This window comes from Scyliorhinus torazame, chromosome 1 (assembly GCF_047496885.1).
Source record: "Scyliorhinus torazame isolate Kashiwa2021f chromosome 1, sScyTor2.1, whole genome shotgun sequence".
NCBI classification, from domain to species: Eukaryota; Metazoa; Chordata; class Chondrichthyes; order Carcharhiniformes; family Scyliorhinidae; genus Scyliorhinus; species Scyliorhinus torazame.
In genome coordinates, this window is record NC_092707.1 from 167448095 (window position 1) to 167467394 (window position 19300).

The 19300-nt window shown below is 46.3% G+C and overlaps 1 protein-coding gene across 3 annotated transcripts in view; it reads right to left on the bottom strand.

The window, feature by feature from the left end:
• LOC140416342 (calcipressin-3-like) overlaps window positions 1–19300 on the bottom strand; it is a 353570-nt gene that overhangs the window by 33374 nt on the left and 300896 nt on the right. For 2 of the 3 annotated variants that reach the window (XM_072501121.1, XM_072501123.1), the window contains 2 exons: window positions 15608–15688; window positions 6052–6223 (listed from right to left, as the gene is read on the bottom strand). In XM_072501121.1, the coding sequence (XP_072357222.1) occupies window positions 6052–6223; window positions 15608–15688 (253 nt within the window). The remainder of the gene's footprint in view (window positions 1–6051; window positions 6224–15607; window positions 15689–19300) is intronic. The other variant, XM_072501122.1, reaches the window with a different exon arrangement.

The following is a 19300-nucleotide window of genomic DNA, read 5'->3' on the forward strand; positions in this document are numbered from 1 at the left end:
TACTGCTCCATCTAGGTGGTTTCTCAGGCAGTACATCAGGAGTGGAGGCGGCTTGCTGCGATCACGCCATGTGACCTGGGTCCCCTTTGGCATCAGTCCTCTGAAGCGATTGGGCCTGGATGGGTCTAGCTATCTTTCAGTGTTACAGGTGGCATGGTGCCACCCTGTTCTGCCCGCTGCGCATCAGATGCACTAAGGACAGGTGGGGGGGATGGGGGGGGGTGGGAATTCAGAGGTGCTGTGGTGTTTCAGCACCTACCTTGTGGGTCTCACCGGCACAGGCCACATCACCTCATCCTCCCTCGGGGTGCCTGATTGCCCCAGGCTACACCATGGGTCAGGGGTGTGGCTGGAGTGGGCTCCAGGAGCTCCGCCATCACCTGCCGCTGTCAGTCCTGGAGGTCCTCCCTCATATTGACCAGAGTCTCCATGCTTGCGGCCATGAAGCATAGGGACTGTGCGACATCGCTCAATGTCTGTGCCAGGTCCCTCTGATTCAGGTCAGCCAGCGGGCGCCAATGCCATTGATGCCCATAGCCCTAGTCCATTATGATTTGACCAGGTTCTGGAGCACCGCTGCAATGTTCATGTGGCTCTGGTGCATAGCTGTCTGTGACAAAGCCGCCCTGTCCCTGCCCCAGGCCACCCAGGCCATGGACATTGTGACCCATGGCCGATACCGTCGCACCTAAGGACTCCACCACAGACGCCACCTATGTGGTGTTAGCCTGAGTGGCACACATGTTCGGCACATCCTTCTGTCCCTCCAAATGCCCTGCAGGTGCTGGATGTTTGCTGACAACCCCTCATGTAGTCCCCGGCTCTGCGACTGTATCTCCAACATTGATGGGGCCACCATTTCCAGAATCCTAAGACCCGTCTGGACAGCAGCTAGTCCCTGGGGTCAGACCGCCCTCCGATCATCTGCCCCATCGGGGATTCCTGTCTCCACTTGATATACCGCAGCACATGTGTGGAGCGCACCAGATAGTATCCCAGGAGCCTTTTCACTAAAGTACCCATCCGAGGTGAGTGTCTCTGGGATGGTGGAGAGTGCCAGTTGCAGCAGTGCCAAGAAGTCAGTGTCATCCCTCGCGGGGATGCGGCTCGGGGTGCATGTCGCCTGCAGGTCCTGCCTTGTCGCCAGTTGAGTCTCGGGGTTGCCGCGGGCGGGGTGATCCTGCAAGACAAAAGACAAGACGCTTGGTTAGGTCATGGGTTGGGGTGGTGGGGTGTTGGTAGTGTTGGGGGGGTGATGGAATTGTGCCACAGATGCCATCAGGACACCACAATCCAGAGAGAGCTCACTTGCATTCCTGATGCTGACCTCCACCTCAGCGACTGCCTGGTCTCTAGGCCCACCGACCAGGTCCGATGCCCTCTCCTCTGCAGCGGTGAGGGGCCGCACATTCAGCGGGACCCCTCTGGTCTTTTCTCTCTCCCTGCAGTTGTGGGACATCTTATCCTGGGGTAGTGGGGGGGGGGGGGGGGGGGGGGGGCGGTGAAGACAGACAATGCATAGTGTGAGACATTTTGATATGGGCAGCAGAGGGAGTCGACGGCTGGTGACCTGTGTGTGCAGGGCACCCGGCCATGGTCAGTGGTACGGGTGTGGCATGTGATGCAGAGTAGGATGTGCGTGGACTGCCAATGGTTGGGGCTCGGTCACCCCTGGGAGTGGGGTGGGGCTATGGGTGTGTGGGACGGGGGTTCGTGCCAGGGTGGTGCAGGAGGCTCACCCTGGCTGGCCTGGGGAGATCTCTCTGTCACGCAGCACTGCCTACCCCTCCAACTGGTGGGGGCCACTTGCGGGTGGGGGGGCTATGGGCATGGGTGTGTGTGCAATGGAGTTGATGCCAGGAGCACAAACGGGGTGACTCACCCTGGCCGTCGTGAGGAGGTCATGCAGCTTCTTCCGGCACTCCTGTCCGGTACTGCTGGTGGGGCCAACGGTGCTCAAAGCCTCTGCCATCTGTGCCCAAGCCCAGTTTACATCCGCGGGTGGCAGCCTCCACCCACCTCGGAAAACAGGGTCTCCCGCCTCTCCTCCATGCCATGAAACAATGTCTCTAGCTCCGCATCTGCGAATCTCGGGGTTGCTCTTCATTGTGGCATCACCTTGGCTGGAACGCGTGTGTGGGGAGTGGGGTGCTTATATGCGGCTGCAGCCTGTTCGCCAGTTTCAATCCCAACCCCGGCAAATCAGACTCCGCCATTGGTTGAAATTGCACTAGTTCCATGATGCACCAGTGCTAGTCCATGAACATGTCCTGAATCGCTTCAGGACCAGCACTGCTTTTGTCAATGTAGAACTCTTGCGATTCAGTCTCGGCGTCAGCACTCAGTGTCTCAAATGGAGAATCCTTTTCTCAAAAAATATTTTTATTGGCATTTGGAAGTGGAAAACGGAGTTTTGCAAATAAATAACAATATAACAACAGTAATGGCAAGTAACAAAATAGAAACGACAAAACACGAGCCACTCGCTGTCACCATAACCGTGACTGAGGTCCCAATACTATTTTACATTTCTACAGTCATGTTAATTTTTACAGTATTTTGACGGGTTCTTCCTGGGCTCCTACTGGTTGGTGGCAGGTGTTGCACCCAGCTTTACCAACATATTTACAAATATTGCTGGGATCCTTCCCCTCACTTGCCGGTTGTCTTTGTTTTATTGGTTGGGGCTGGGCGAGGGGGGATGTCCCGTTCCCCCCTTTAGTTTGGGTTTTCAAGGGAGGGTGGGTGGGTTTGTTTCCCCGGTTCAGCCTGTGTGGGAGGGGTTTGTGCTCCCTCTTGTGGGTGGCCCTCCTCCTCGCTCCTTCTCTGTTCTTTGAGAGCCCCCCTCCTTCCAGGAGGCATTCCCTGCCCCCTTTCGTACTCCCCCTAACTTCCCCCCTCCCTAGCTATCACCTCCCCTTCAACCCCCACTTCCCTCAATTGGCTGCTGGTCGTGAACAGGTCTGAGAAGAGATTGCCAGTCTATCGTCACGTACACGTCCTCTACCGTCAGTAACCCTCTGACAAACGAAGAATACGGAACACATCACTGAAACTGAGAAAAAATTAATTCTTCCATCTGAAAAAATCTTTTAATATTTTTAATCCTATTAGCTTGTGTCAACAAGCCACAGACCACATCAAAGACACAATCCTTTATTACAGCCTCTTAAATCTACCACTCATTCTCAAGTAAATGGAACACCTATTGTCCTTAGTCCATGAAACCTGAAGCACTTGAAAAATTGCCACGCATTCGTAATGGTCAAAACTGTTCAAACAATAGAGTACTCTCTGAGAAGGAAAGAACTGAAGATGCTCATTTCAATTTCAAAGCAGAATGCTTGCCAATCAATGGAGAGGAGCAGGTGGTTAGATTTTTTTCAATTGTCAAAATGCAGTTTTTGTTTAGTTCATCCCAGAGTTCACTCCATTTAAATTATACTATAAAAGATGACACCAAAGATTGACAGGACATTTTGTAACATTTTTCACTGCATCAGGGTACTTTTTCCATTGGAAAAATATTGTAATACATATATGAACGATTACATAATGCTGGTCAATATATGGGTCAACCTCCTGTAAGAAATTGGTGTTTATATATTAGATTTCATATCTGTTGCAGTAAGGTTTTTAAAAACCTGGGTTAAGGTGTAATATTATTTAAAAACCTAGGACTGTGTCTGCTAAAGCTGTAACTAAAAGATCATAAAAGGTGAGGTTATTATTGATTTTAACCATTTACCTCTTTACAGAGAGATGCCGAATGGAACATTGTGATGATTGCTGGAGATTCCCTGGAGAATAGATAATTTATGAGGGATTGTATGTAGTCCTAGCTCAACAGATTATGGAACATCATTGTGGGATACGGATGATGTAATTATTAGGAGAGTCCAGGTCTGTCTGTAGTTTTGCTGTCTGCTAAAAGTGTTTAAGTTGAATAGCAGTTTTGCCAAATTCTGACAGTTTAAGCAGAAGAATCTGATAAGGCAGAAGGATTTTCAGATTGTTCTTGAAAGGTTCTCTCTCCGAAAAGTCTACACGCAGATGAGCAAGGGACCGTTTTTTGTTAACTTTATTTATAAGGACATTTGAACTACATTGGTTTCTTTCATTGGATTTCTGACATGCGTAGATAGTCAGTTCAAGTTTGTTCTTTTGTTTAAGAACTATTTAACTGATAATGGTAATGTTATTTCTTTGATGTTGATGTGGTTCATTCTGTGTTTAAATAAAGTTTGATTTAACATAAAAGCGACCTATTGGTCAGAGTCATCACTTATGGGGTGAAATATCCTTTTCTCATAGTTTTACAAATTAAAAATAAAGTGTTTGGGGGCTTGTCCTGGATCTTAACATACCACTTTGCAGGCTGATCCCTATGGTGTATCACCGTATTAAAACACATTATGATACCTAATCATTGCTCTAATGCTTGGCAGAGGTGGATGTCTGCTTTGCAGACTAGGTATTCCCAACCCACAAAAATACCTGAAAAACACCTTGTGTCAGCGTTCTACAGCACAGAAAGAGGCCCTTTGGCCCATCATGTTGCGCCAGCTATCAAGCACCTATTCTAATCCTATTTTCTGTAGCCTGCGGAGTTAGGAATTCAGAGGAAGATCGGAATTCAAACCAAAAAATTCAGTGCGGCCATTTTCACACTGAAACAGGTCTCCAGGCAAAAATGTGTCCCATAAAGTCAAAAAATGCCATCCCCAAGGGCAGCATGGTGGCGCAGTGGATAGCACTGCTGCCTCATGGCGCCGAGGACCAGGTTCGATCCCGGCTCTGAGACACTGTCCGTGTGGAATTTGTACATTCTCCCTGTATTTGTGTGGGTTTCGCCCCCACAATCCAAAAGATGTGCAGGGTAGGTGGATTGGCCAAGCTAAATTGCCCCTTAATTGGAAAAAATGAATTTGATATGCTAAATTTATAAAAAAAGAAATGCCATCCCTGAGTAACTCACATGCAGAGCAAACCTTTGCACACCACACATTACAACGTACAATCTTAACATTTAAAATTAAAAAAAAAAAAATTAATATCAACAAATCTGATTTGTCCACAGTATTTTGCTTTTGCATAATTCACTATACCATTAAGTGAGAATGTCCATTCAAAATACATAGTAACTATTCAAAAAATCTGCTGCTATAGACCAACAGAGGGCACTGAAAACTGAAAAGTTATACATTGTTCAAATATTTTAATCCATATAGTTCTTTACTTTATTGCATTACTTTAATTCAGGTGACAGTAAATATTTTGCTTGCATATTTTTGTGACAATAAAAGACTCAATCAAATGCTTACAGCTTATACCTGAAGAATTAATAGCAAGTTCAGGTCAATATCCAATAGTAACTAATATCCAATATCCAATTGTAGCTGAGTAACTAAGCCACAACAGATGACATCTCAATGCGTCTCAGATCTAATCTAGCTCAGAATGCTTCTTTGTGGGACAATGGTTTCACTGTGGATTGTTCCTAATCAATAGACTTTAAAAACACTTTGGAAGAGTGAAACCTTGATGTTCAAAGATCTCTCACAGGAAAGCCCAAAAGGGATCCTCTGGGACGGAGGATAATCTTTCTTCGACAGGAGAAAAGACAGTGCTCACTATTCACTATGCAGCATACCATCGATCAATCATAAAAGTTGTAAAGTTGCTACAGCCAAAAAGTATTGATGGTAACACACTGTGGGCTATTTAAACATAAATGCTCAACTCCGAGACGCATTTGCACTCAAATACTACCTGCTCATTGAGCTTGACTTGGCTTTGTGGGCTTAGAACGTTCTTACCAATGTTTAGTGAATGTAATTTTCTAAAGGAGAGATTGTTAATCTCAGCAGCAAGTAAAAACTGACAGCAACTGTTTCACCGTACTTAACGATGGGATTATAATCAATTTAATACATTTATTTAATGCCTTCTGACATCAATTTTGGAATTAAAAAAAACATGCTCAGAACACATGCACACTAAATCTACAGAATCATTCAATTTTACTTTACTCATAATGCTATGTCCCACCTGGACCAAGAGTAGCAATTGCACGCAGAAGGTCATAATTAATGGTGGGAGTAGCATCTTCAATCGGATGCCATCCAACTGGAGGAGAGGCTGGGGGTGAGATGAGGAACTGTTTCACAGGTGGAGGTGGGGTCAAGTACATCTTCTTGACCTCATCTTGGTTGTTCTGGACCTGAAAAATAAAACCCATTAAAACAAGGAAACTCTGGTTACCAAAAGTAGCTTGATAAAATATGATGCGAAAGTTGCCATAGCAGGAAAGTTAAGTATTTTCCTTTTAATTACATAACCACGTCTTCCATTCCGTGGCTATTAAGGTCTCTTAAGTATTTCTTGTTCCTCTATGCACACCATGGAACATTCCAGCCCTTCCCACAGGGGGGTGGGGGGGTTCCCCAGCAGCGTGGCTGATGAAGAATGCAAATGACCATTGAATTCGGCAGGAGTGGAAGATCCCGCTTGTGGAAAATGGCAAGCTGCCTCCGGGCGGGTAGAATCTAGGCGCATGTACTCACCGTAAAGAACAGGGATTCAAATTGAAAAAAGCTTCTCACATTTTCGCAGGTCAGCCGTACTCAGCCATTATTAGGCCACACCTCAGTCTTTTCTCTCTCCAGAAACACATATAAGTGTCTTCACTTGCCTGATTCAATGGCTTCCTCAGTCACCCTTATTTTGTAAGTTCAATATCCTTTAGCAAAGTAGTTCTGGTTGACTTTCCTCTTTCCAACTAACTTTCCATTTTGAACTTGTGTCTCCTGGAATCTGAGAAACCCAAAGTAGGCATTCAGTCTCTCAAACCAATTCTGCCCGGCAGTTGGATCATGGCTGATCTGTACCTTAACTCCATATACACACCTTGATTCCTTGACCGTTAATATCCTTGCTGAACTTCCAGCCAATTCAGCTTTGAAATTTGCAAATGACCTTGTCTCAAAAAAGCTTTTTGGGTAATAAGTCCCAGATTTCCACTACGTTTTCTGTAAATGAATGCTTTTCAACATCAGCCGTGAAGAGTCTAGGTCCACATCCCAGCAGGGGATGCAAATGGCCACTGAGTTCAGCAGGACTGGAAGATCCAGTGGCAAGCTACCTCCACCTTGGGGAGGGAAAAAAAAATCAGTGGCCGTATACTCACCTTAAAGGCCAGGGATTCAAATAAAAAAAGCTTGTCTTTGTCGGTCTGTCTGTCTCTATCTAGCTATCCTATTCCAAAGTACTTCTGGCTTGCAACCCATGCTTTACATTCCGTAAACTTGAAAAAATTCAAATTCTGCCCCCTGTGTTCTAACCCACGCCAAGTCCTATAGTCCGATTTACCCATCAACCCTCCACTCACTAACCTACACAAGCTCCTGGTTAATCAATGGCCTGATTTTAAAATACTCATCCTTGTTTTCAAACCCCTCCAGTGCCTCATCCCTCCATATCACTAAACTTTGCCAAGTTTGCAACCATCTAAAATATTACCTTATGAGCAACTCTATTTTAAAAACTCCTCCAGCATTGGTGGATGTGCCTTCAGCAACCAAGATTCTGAGCTCTGGAAATCCCCAGCCCCTTTTTCATCCTTCAGGCAGCTCCTTAACATCCTCTTCAACTAAGCATTTGGTCATTTGCTATTATATCTCCTTCTGTAGCTCAGTGTTCAATTTTGCTAACACTCCTATGAAGGTCTTGGGATGGTTTATTACATTAAAAGGCATTATGCAAATAAAAATTATGTTTGTTTGTGATGGCATGCTGTATTATTGCTTCATTTTACACATAATGGTAAATTATTCAGTCCCGCCCACAGCAGGAATCGTCACAAGTGGGACAGGAAATCTGAAAGGTCTGTTGACTTCAGGAGGGAATTTTCAGTCTTGGGGCGGACACGGTGGAAAATCCAGGCAATACTCTCTCTTTTGATTCTTTACTCAGAGTTAGTTAAAAAGTTTGGACCATATCCAAATTCTGGCTGGACTGGCACCTTCTTCAAGCTTTGAAATTTTCTCCAATTCATTAATACATTAAAAAAAAGTACTGATCTCAAAACTGTTTCTACTTATAACCAACCCTCTTTTCAATCTGACAGATTTTGATTCATGACCCTCTCTTTTTTCTTCCAGCATTATCATCACCTCATAACCTTAGCTATGAATTACCAATGGAAGCTGATCAGAGATGCATTAAAATACCCCAATGCAATTTAAGCTACATTTTCCTTGACCACCAGAAACACATTGGAAAAATTAGACCAGATCAATATAGTACGACATTTCTTTTTCAGTCTGATTGTCCTTTCACAAGTTATGTGTTTCCAACTACTCATATGTTAAAACTCTTAAGGATTGTTTCAAAGATCTCTCTAAAACAGATCATGAGCAAAAATAACTATCAGGGGCTACACTCTGGCTGAGGAGACATGACCCGAAGATGGGTTGTGAACTTACTCTCGAAATGAAACAAAGCCTCTGATTTTGGTAGAGGCGAGGGTCATAGAATCATAGGATCCCTACAGTGCCGAAGGAGGCCATTTGGCCCATTGAGTCTGCACTGGCCGTGGAAAGAGCACCGTACTTAAGCCCACACCTCGTCCCTATCCACGTAACCCAGTAACTCCATCTAATCTTTTGGACACTAAGGGACAATTTAGTTTGGCCACTCCACCTCACCTGCATTTCTTTGGAATGTAGGAGGAAACCAGGGCACACAAGCGAAACCCATGCAGACATGGGGTGAACGTGCAAACTCCACACAGTCAACCGAGGCCGGCATTGAACCCAGGTCCCTGGAGCTGTGAGGCAGCAGTGCTAACCACTGTGCCCCGTGCCGCCCCGGGTCAGTTGGTGAGAGGTCAGGAGTGACAGCCAATTAGTGGCTTTGTGGTGGGGATTAACAAGACTGAAGGCAGGACAGCAGAGAAGTGAAGTTGTCCATGGTCTGTACCAACTCAGCAGTCATTGCTGTGGCTGCAGTTGGTGCATGGTTTAACAAATGAAAGCATCTGAATCTTCAAATTGGTTAGAGCAGGAAGAGAACTTGAGTCCAGGATGGGGGTAAGGAAATCTCCATGATTAATACATTTTCAATGCTGTGGGATAGAACTCCCACAACTCCCACGTTTTTCAATCAAAATCAACTTCATCCACATTGCCAACCTGTTCTAAACAAGCTGTAGCTGTTCAGAATTTTGCAACCTCAGAAGGTGAGCTCCGAGGGAACTGCTTAATTATTTCAATGCAGATAAGTAATGATGTGTACGGCTTAATTTTCCTGCCGTCCCCCCATTCTCCTACTCTCATGAAAATGGGCAGGGACAGGGCCAGAGGTGGGATATCGCGACACTTGATGTCGCAGTCATTCTTTCTGTCGGCCGCCTTCATTCTGACCTGTCACCGCCGGCAATGGAAATTCAGCTCAGGGTGTTAAAACACAGTTACATTTGCTGCTTTTCAAGACCTGGGGCTCTCTTCTGGATGTAGTGAATTTACAGAATGTGAGTGAAAATTTCACCAGGTTATCGTCTGGACATTATCACATTTCTATACATGAGAACTTACTATGCGCAAAATGACCATCACATTTCCGACATTACAATAATTGCTACATTTCAAAAATACTTAACTGGCGTAAAGTGTTTTGAGATGTCTGGTGGTGATGAAATGTGTTACATAAATGCAAACCTTTCCTTTTTTCATTGTCAGTCTATATGTTGCCTAAACTAGATGTTTATTTTAACTAAAAAAAAAGTTTTAAAGCAGTTAACGTCAGCTTTGCTTGATGAGCCAGAAAGTAGTGTGATTGAGCTCAGCTGCAAGACTGCATCATCTAAATAGTGGAGGGGGGTGGGGGAGGGTTCAGTTGAATTGAATATTAGAAAATCAAAATTAAAGGAGAATGTAGGAGCGCAGGTTAGTGATGAGATGGATTACTACCAGAAAATAAAAGGAACGGACGCAATGTATAACTGTCATATTGCACCAAGAAATCAGACAAGAATATGGAAATTTGATAATAGAACAAACTTAAAGCCTCTGGGCAGGATTTACCCACTGTCCACACTGGAGGGAAATTCCAGTCCCACGGTGGCGCATGGGTTTCTTGGCAACGAGGAATGGTGTCACTGGGAAATCCCATTGACAATGGCAGGGTCAGTAGATCACGCTGGCGGGCCGCCTCGGTCGCCGAAAAACATGCACAGGGTGGTCGTAAATCCTGCCTTTTGTGTCTGAATGCATAAAACATTCAGAACAAAATTAGTGAGCAAACAGCACAAATAGAGACAAATGGTATTGTTTGTTGGCGATTACTGAGACATGGGGCGGGATTCTCCGCAATGGGCGCAATGTCCGCCGACCGGCGCCAAAAACAGCGCGAATCAGTCCGGCATTGCGCCGTCCCAAAGGTGCGGAATTCTCCGCATCTTGAGGGGCCGAGCCCTCACCTTGAGGGGCTAGGCCCGCGCCGGACTGATTTCCGCCCCGCCAGCTGGCGGGGAAGGCCTTTGGTGCCCCGGCAGCTCGCGCGTAAATGACTTTGCCATGCGGCGCATGCGCGGGAGCGTCAGCGGCCGCTCACGGCATCCCCGCGCATGCGCAGTGGAGGGGGTCTCTTCCGCCTCCGCCATAGTGGAGACCATGGCGAAGGCGGAAGGAAAAGAGTGCCCCCACGGCAAAGGCCTGCCCGCGGATCGGTGGGCCCCGATCGCGGGCCAGGCCACCGTGGGGGCACCCCCCGGGGCCAGATTGCCCCGCGCCCCCCCCCCCCCCCCCAGGACCCCGGAGCCCGCCCAGGCAGCCTTGTCCCGCTGGTAAGAGAGGTGGTTTGATCCTCGCAGGCGGGACAGGCATTCCAGCAGCGGGACTTCGGCCCATCGCGGGCCGGAGAATCGCCAGGGGGGGGCACACCAACTGGCGCGGCGCGATTTCCACCCCTGCCGAATATCCGGTGCCGGAGAATTTGGCAACCGGTGGGGGCGGGATTCACGCCAGCCCCCGGCGATTCTCCGACCCGGCGGGGGGTCGGAGAATCCCGCCCCTGATTATAAAGACTGAATGATCCCATGCCAACGTGGGAATGCCAGGAAAACTGGTGCAAAACGGTCACTGATTCCCCGTTTTGATGGGGGCTAGCAGGGCTAGCCGCCGATATGCCCCAGAGAACTGCCGGGTACATGGCTGCTCATGCGCATGGCGGAGGCCGCTCGCAGACTCGGCCCGCAAAATACTCCCCTACTTCGGCCGGCTGGCATGCCCCGGACACTCCACCACAATGCCCCCAGCTCAGCATAATGTCCCCTCTATCCGCGGATCGGCCCGCCCCCGTTTGTGGTGGTGCTGGACTAAGTCCGCAGCCGCCACGCTGATTTCCTGACAGATGAGACCAGACGTGTCCTGCGCCATCAGGAACTTGGCCAGCAAATGCCTGAGGCCATTGAAATGGCACGAGGCGGCACAGCATTGCGAAAGTGGCGCCGCCCCCGATTCGGTCGGGAAATGTAATTCTCCGGCCATTCGCTGAACACAATTTCAGCGTCGGCGACTGGAGAATCCAACCCCAAATCTGGGAGTTGAATATCCAAGGCTTTCGGAAGGATAGACAGAAAGGAAAAGGAGGTGGTGCAGCTTTGCTAGTAAAGGAAAGGAGCAGTGTTGTAGTGAGATTTGGCACTGAAGACAGATGTGGAATCAGTCTGGGCAGATATAAGAAATAGCAAAAGAAAAAAATCCCCCGTGGGAGTATTCTTTGGTCTCCAAACACTAGTTCCACAGTGGGGCACAGTATAAACAAGGAAATATTAGAGGCTTAGAAGAAAGGTACGGCAATAATCATTGGTGATTTTACTATGCATACAATAATAATAATATAGAATGGATTAACAAATTGACAAGGGTAGCCTTTAGGGAGAGTTCATTGAATGTCTTAGAGATTGTTTCTTCGATCAATATGTTGTGGAACCAACCAGGGAGCAGGCTATTCTGGATTTGGTATAATAATATTGATATTTATTGTCACAAGTAGGCTTACATTAACACTGCAAATATGACCTCATAGTTAAGGAACTTCTAGGGAAGAGTGATCATAGCATGCAAGAATTTCAAATTTAGTTTGAGGGCGAGAAACTAGAGTCCCACACTAGCACTCTAGAGCTAAACAAAGGTAATTATGCTGGCACAAGGAGAGATTTGGCCCTAGTGGACCAGGCAGGAAGGCTAAAAGGTGGGACAATTGATGGGCAATGGCAGTTGTTTAAGGAGATATTCAATTCCTCCCAACTAAAATATATTCCAGAGAGGAAGAAAGATTGTAAGAGGGTGAAAACATCCATGGCTAAGCAAAGAAGTTAAAGACAACATAAAGACAAAACCTAAGGCATACCATATTGCAAAGGGGCAGCATGGTGGCGCAGTAGTTAGCACTGCTGCCTCATGGCGCCGAGGTCCCAGGTTCGATCACGGCCCTGGGTCACTGTCCATGTGGAGTTTGCACATTGTCCCTTGTTTGCATGGGTTTCACCCCCACAACCCAAAAGATGTGCAGGTTAGGTGGATTGGCCACTCAATTGCCCTTAATCGGAAAAAATGAATTGGGTAATCTAAATTAATAAAAAAATAAAAACAAATACCCTATTGCAAAGGCCAGTGGCAGGCTTGAAGGTTGGGAAACTTCTAAAGGTCAACAAAGGGTTACTAAAAAACAAGCAAAAATATAAAAAAGAATCGCAAAAGCTTGTATAAGTACATAAAAGGGAAGAGAGTAGCTAAAGTGAATGTTAGTCCCTTGGAGGATGAGACCGGGGCGTTAATAGTGGAGAACACAGAAATGGTGATGATGCTAAATCAATATTTTGCCTCAGTATTCAGGGTGGAGGACACTAGTAACATCCCAATAGTAACAGGTCATGCCAAGCTAATAGAAAGAAGGAACTTGGAACAATTTTCATCAATAGGGAAAATGTACGAAACAAACTATTGGTATTGAAGGCAGACAAGTGCCCGTGACCTGATGGCCTACATCCTAGGGTGTTAAAGGAAATGGCGGCAGAGAGAGTGGATCCATTGGGTACAATATTCCAAAATTTCCTGGATGCTGGAAAGGCTCCAGTGGATTGGAAAAATGCTAATGTAACGGCCTTATTCAAAAGGAGAGAGAGACAGAAAGTACAAAACTATAGACCAGTTAATTTAACATCTGCCATTGGTAAATTGTTAGAATCCATTTTTATGGAAGCAATCACAGGACATTTAGAAAGTTAAAATGCAATCCATCAGAGTCAGCATGATTTTATGGAGAGAAAATCATTTTTAACTAATTTGCTAGAGTTCTTCGAAGATATAACAAGCCAAGTGGATAATGGAATCCTGTAGTTTATCTGGACTTCCAAAAGGCATTTGATAAGATGCCATACAAAGGGTTAATACACAAAGTAAGATAACGTGGGATTAGGAGTAATTTATTAGCTTGGATAGAAGACTAGCTAACCAACAGAATGCAGAAAGGCAGGGTCTTTTTCTGGTTGGCAAAATGTAACTAGTGGGGTACCACAGGGTTCGGTCCTTGGGCCCCAACTATTTATAATTTAGATTAATGATTTGGTAACAGGGATATAGCCAGATTTGCAGATTACATTAAAATATGTGGAATTGAAATTGCTATGTGGAATTAGTTAGGTGAGTGGGCCAAAATTTTGCCGATTGAGTTTAATGTGAATAAATGTGAGGTTATAATAATAATCTTTATTAGTGTCACAAGTAGGCTTACATTAACTCTGCAATGAAGTTACTGTGAAAATCCCCTAGTCGCTACATTACAGTGCCTGTTCGGGTACACTTTATCTGTTGTGGTCGGAAAAATGGAAAGACAATTTATTACCTAAACGGAGAGAAATTTCAGAGTGCTTCGATGCAGTGCTTCGATGAGGGATCTGGGTGCCCTCGTGCATGACTCACAGAAAGCTAGCATGCTGATACGGCAGGTAATAAGGAAAGCAAATGGAACTTTGGCCTTTATAGATAAAGGAATAGAGTATAAAAGTAGGAAGTGTTGTTGCAACCGTAGAAAGCATTGGTCAAACCGCACCTGGAGTACAGTGTACAGTATGGTCCTCTTATTTGAGGAGGGATGTAGTTTCATTAGTGGCAGTTCAGAGGAGGTTCACCAGATTGATACTAAAGATGAGGAGTTTGCCTTATGAAGAGAGATTGAGCAGTTTAGGCCAAGTTTATAAGAATGAGAGATGTAATTAAGGTATATAAAATGATAAAAGGTATTGACAAGGGAGACATAGAGCGGCACTTCCTCTTGTGGGACAATCTAGAACGAGAGGTCAAAGTTTTAGGATAAGGGGTAGCAGATTTAAAACAGAGATGAGGAGAAATTATTTCTCTCAAAGGGTTCTGAATCGGGGAATTCACTACCCCAGAGTGCGCTGGATGCTGGCACATTGAGTAAATTTAAGGAGGAAATATGGACAGATTTTTAATTAATAATGGGTTGAAGGGTTATGAAGAACAGGCAGGAAAGTGGTTTGAGGCCGAGATGAGATTAGCCATGATCATATTGATTGGCAGAGTAAGCTCGAGGGGCTGAATTGCTTACTCCTGCTTCTAGTTCTTATATTCTTATCTAGGTTGACATTCCAATGCTACAGTGCCTGAGATGCACTCTATCAGAAAAGGCATTAAACATAGATCCTAGTTACCTGTTGTGTTAAAGACTATTCAAAGGAGCAGAGAATTCTCCTTACTTCCTGACCAACATTTTGCCCTTGGACAAAGATGGCCATACTTGATGGGCCAAATAGCCTCCTTCTGCACTGTCGCGGATCTATGACTTCTCCATCTTACCGATAATTGGCTGGTTCATTGATCTACGTTCTAGTCATTACATTGCAAAAGTAATTTATTGGAGCGGACATTCCTCAATGGTCTTTTGTGGGCCAAACGTAGAAAGGGTGTCCATAACCCAGAAGCCAGAGATTAGCCTGACGAGGCATCATTACTATTTACATAAGTCCACTGCATTCCCATTGACAGTTCACCCTAAAGATGTTTGCTTGGCTTGCATCACTCCGGAGCCAGGACCCAGGGGTAGGAGTGAGTGGTCTGTCACAATCAGGACTACGATGAGGGAGGAATCACTCCTGCTTCCTGCCAGCTCCACAGCAAAAACATCTACATTTAGAAACAAAACTGTACTCGTCACTCAAGGACCCTGAGCAGAATTTCAGTTTCACTCTGCTCGACCCCGTCCAATTTTGAGAATGGGACCTAAGACAGTCATCCGGATATTGGATTGTGCTTTTTTGGGGGTGTCCCTGATAGTTGTGTAAAAGAGGCATCATTTAAGAGTTCTGCACATGATTCTTTCAGCCACCAGAGAAATGGCTTCACTCAATAGCTAACTGGATGTCATAGTATGGGCGAGGGCCATTGATGCTCAAATTTGACCCTTATTTCAACTATCTTACACTTTAAAATCAGTGCACGGGGGTCCAATTTCTACCCTCTTGAAGAACTTTGAAATATCTCTGATAGATAAGACACTATATAAACACAAGCCTTTCTTTTACCTGCAATTTATTGTTACCATCTTGCTCCTTTTCTGCTGATTCTGACATTTTATCTGACTTGTCAACATTTTCCTTTCTTGCCTGGGCAAAGACAGATGTAAAGATACTATTTAATAAGTTTGCTACGTAAGTTTCCCTAGATTCCTGTTTTGTTTATCAATTTTAAGTGGAAGAATATTTTCTTTCATTTAGACACACATATGCATTGTTCTCTACAATCTTGCGCTTCATATTTCTGTAACATTAGGGTGTTCATGACGAAAAGTGTTAACATGTGGGACTGAGAAATGGTACCGCTTACATAGGTGGCACGGCAGCACAGCGGTTAGCACTGCTGCCTCAAAGTGCCAGCGACCCGGGTTTAATTCCAGCCTTGGGTGACTGCGTGGAGTTTGCACGTTCTCCCTGTGTCTGCGTGGTGTTCCAATTTCCTCCCGAAGCACAGTGATGTGCCAGTTAGGTATATTGGCCATACTAATTTACTCCTTAGTGTCCAAAGTTGTGCAGGGTAGGTGGGGTTATGGGGATAGGGAAGGGAGTGGGCCTAGGTAGGGCGTTCTTTCAGAGAGTTGGTGCAGTGATACCAGTAGGATTGAATTTTCTGTCCCTTCCCGCCAGTGGGATCTTCTGGTCCCGCTGAAGGCGATGCCTTGCGACGGGTCCCTCAGTGGTGGGATAAGCGAGCCACACAAAATGCCTTAGACAGTGGCAGGACCGGAAGATCCTGCCGGCGGACAATGGCGAGCTGCCTCCGCTGCTGGAAAACATGTCGCGTGAGGGCTTGAAAATCCCACCGGTTGTTTTTACATCTGTAAATAACTATGTTCATACAATAAACTAGGTATTGTCCAGGCATATCTATGTCTCTGTAACCAATCCTTAGCCAGTCGCAACCAATACCTAGCAGTACGGTACAACACGGTAGCAGCAGCGAAGGACCCAAAATTTCCAAACATCAACTTTAAAAAGATTTTGCAAGTCTGACCTGAAAAAGGGGCAGAAAAACTGAAAACTTCAGTTGAAAGTCGGCAAAAGAACTTCATGGAGTCTGAGAGAAAGAGCAAAAATATCAACAGTTCAGCTTACGAAGGGCCACACGACAGCAAGTGGTGGTCTGGGAAAAATTTTGATCCAGCAGCAGTCAAAGAAGCTGCCGATGATTGAGGAAGGGTGAGCAAAGCTTGAAAGAGGCTCAAAATCTTAAATTAGAGGCGCAGCACTGGGGAAAGTTCAATTTTCAGTGAGCGCGGGTTTCAAGCCCAACCTCATTTAGGTGGTGACCGCATGGCAGAAGTAGAGAGAAAAAAAAATCACCAACGGGAGGAGAGCAGTGAGCAGGGGACGTCCAGCAATTATTTTTAAAACGCTGCAGAGTTTAGTCGCAATTGCCGAAAAGGATCAGTGATTCAGCAGGTATCAGTGAAAGGCTGATCAGCATGGGAAAACTCCATTACTGCAATAGATGTTTAAAAAAAATCCAGGCAGTCCACCTACGAGCTTAAAACAGCAATGGATTCAAATTCACCTTGCCAGAATGATTTGGCACATGGAAGGGCCAGATTGGACACGGACACGATGGATTAAGATTCAGAATTGAACAGTAAATCAGAGGGTGAACATGTCAGTACATTATTGTAATCTATTGGACCAATTGCCAATGATGTGATAGGAAGCCAAGGCATTAATTAAACAGCAGATAAAATTCAATAAGGTCTTTGATAATTATTTCAATTTACAGAGTAACAAGGTACTAGAAAGAGCCAAGTTTAACAAAAGGATCCAGAACCTGGTGAATAAGTAGAAAGCTTTATCAGTGACCTATATCCACTGGCTGATGGTTGCTAATATGGTGATCTTAAATCTGAGCTGATCCGAGACTACATCATGGTCAGGTGGCACTTTTCTGATCTACTCCAATCCAAAGGAGACTTAACCTTGTCGAAGGCGATAGTTAGTGAATCAGAGGACTGTCAGTAAAATAGATCCATACTCAGAGGGGAAGACAACCCGTGGTTCAGAAAACCCCCTGAGGCACGATCAATTGAACAAAGACTAGAGTTGGATACAACTGAGGCTTTATTGCTCTAAGATGTGTGGCCTCCCGTAGCAGCTGGCAAAATGGCTGCTGAATGGAGGACATGCATATTTATACCGTAGGGCCAGTTGCACAACCCTCCATACCGTCCCGTTCTCTCTCTCTACCTGCCTGTTCCCCTGGGGGTTATAGCTGGTCGTCCTGCTGGTGGCAATATCCCTGCTGAGCAGGAACTGATGCAGCTTATCGCTCATGAATGAGGATCCCCTGTCACTGTGGATATAGGCGGGGAAACCGAATAGAGCAAAGATAGTGTTTAGGGTTTTGATGACGGTGGCAGACGTCATGTCGGGGCATGGGATGGTGAAGGGGAACCTGGAGTACTCATCAACCACACTGAGAATATACGTGTTTCGGTCGGTGGCGGGGAGGGGCCCTTTGAAATCCACGCTGAGGCGTTCAAAGGGGCGGGAAGCCTTCACCAGGCGCATACGGTCCGGCTGGTAGAAGTGCGGCTTGCACTCCGCACAGACCTGGCAGTCCCTGGTGATTGTCCGTACTTCCTCGACGGAGTAGGGAAGGTTGCGGGCCTTTATGAAATGGTACAACCGTGTGACTCCCGGGTGACAAAGGCTGTTGTGCAGGGTCCGGAGTCGGTCTATGTGTGTGCTGGCACATGTACCTCGGGATAGGGCATCTGGGAGCTCGTTGAGTTTGCTAGGGCGATACAAAACGCGTAATTATAGGTGGAGAGCTCGATCCTCCACCTCAAGATTTGTCGTTTTTGATCTTGCCCCGCTGTGTGTTATTGAACATCAAGGCTACCGACCATTGGTTAGTGGGGAGAGTGAATCTCCTGCCGACCAGGTAATGCCTCCAATGCCGCACAGCCTCAACGATAGCTTGGGCCTCTTTTTCGACAGATGAGTGCCGAATTTCTGAGGCATGAAGGGTGTGGGAAAAGAATGCCACGGGTCTGCCTGCCTGATTGAGGGTGGCGGCTAGGGCGACGTCCGATGCGTCGCTCTCTACTTGAAAGGGCAGTGTCTCATCTGCTGCGTGCATCTCAGCCTTGGCGATATCGGCTCTGATACTGGCGAAGGCCTGTTGTGCCTTGCTCGTCAGGGGAAAATGGGTGGACTGAATGAGTGGGCGGGCCTTGTCCGCATAGTTTGGGATCCACTGGGCGTAGTACGAGACGAACCCCAGGCAGCGTTTGAGGGCCTTGGGGCAGTGGGGGAGGGGAAGCTCCATGAGGGGATGCATGCAGTCGGGATCGGGCCCCAGAACTCCGTTCTGGACCACATAGCCGAGTATGGCTAAGCGGGTCGTGCTAAACACGCACTTCTCCTTGTTGTAGGTGAGGTTGAGGAGAGTGGTGATGTGGAGAAATTTGGCAAGGTTGGCATCGTGGTCCTGCTGGTCATGGCCGCTGATGATGATGTTGTCTAGGTACTGGAAGGCGGCCCGCAAACTGTACCGGTCGACCATTCGGTCCATTTTCCTTTGGAAGACCGAGACCCCGTTAGTGACTCCGAAGGGAACCCTGAGGAAATGATAGAGACGACCGTCCACCTCGAAAGCAGTGTATGGCCGGTCCGATTTACGAATGGAGAGCTGGTGGTAGGCGGATTTGAGGTCTACCATTGAGAAGACCT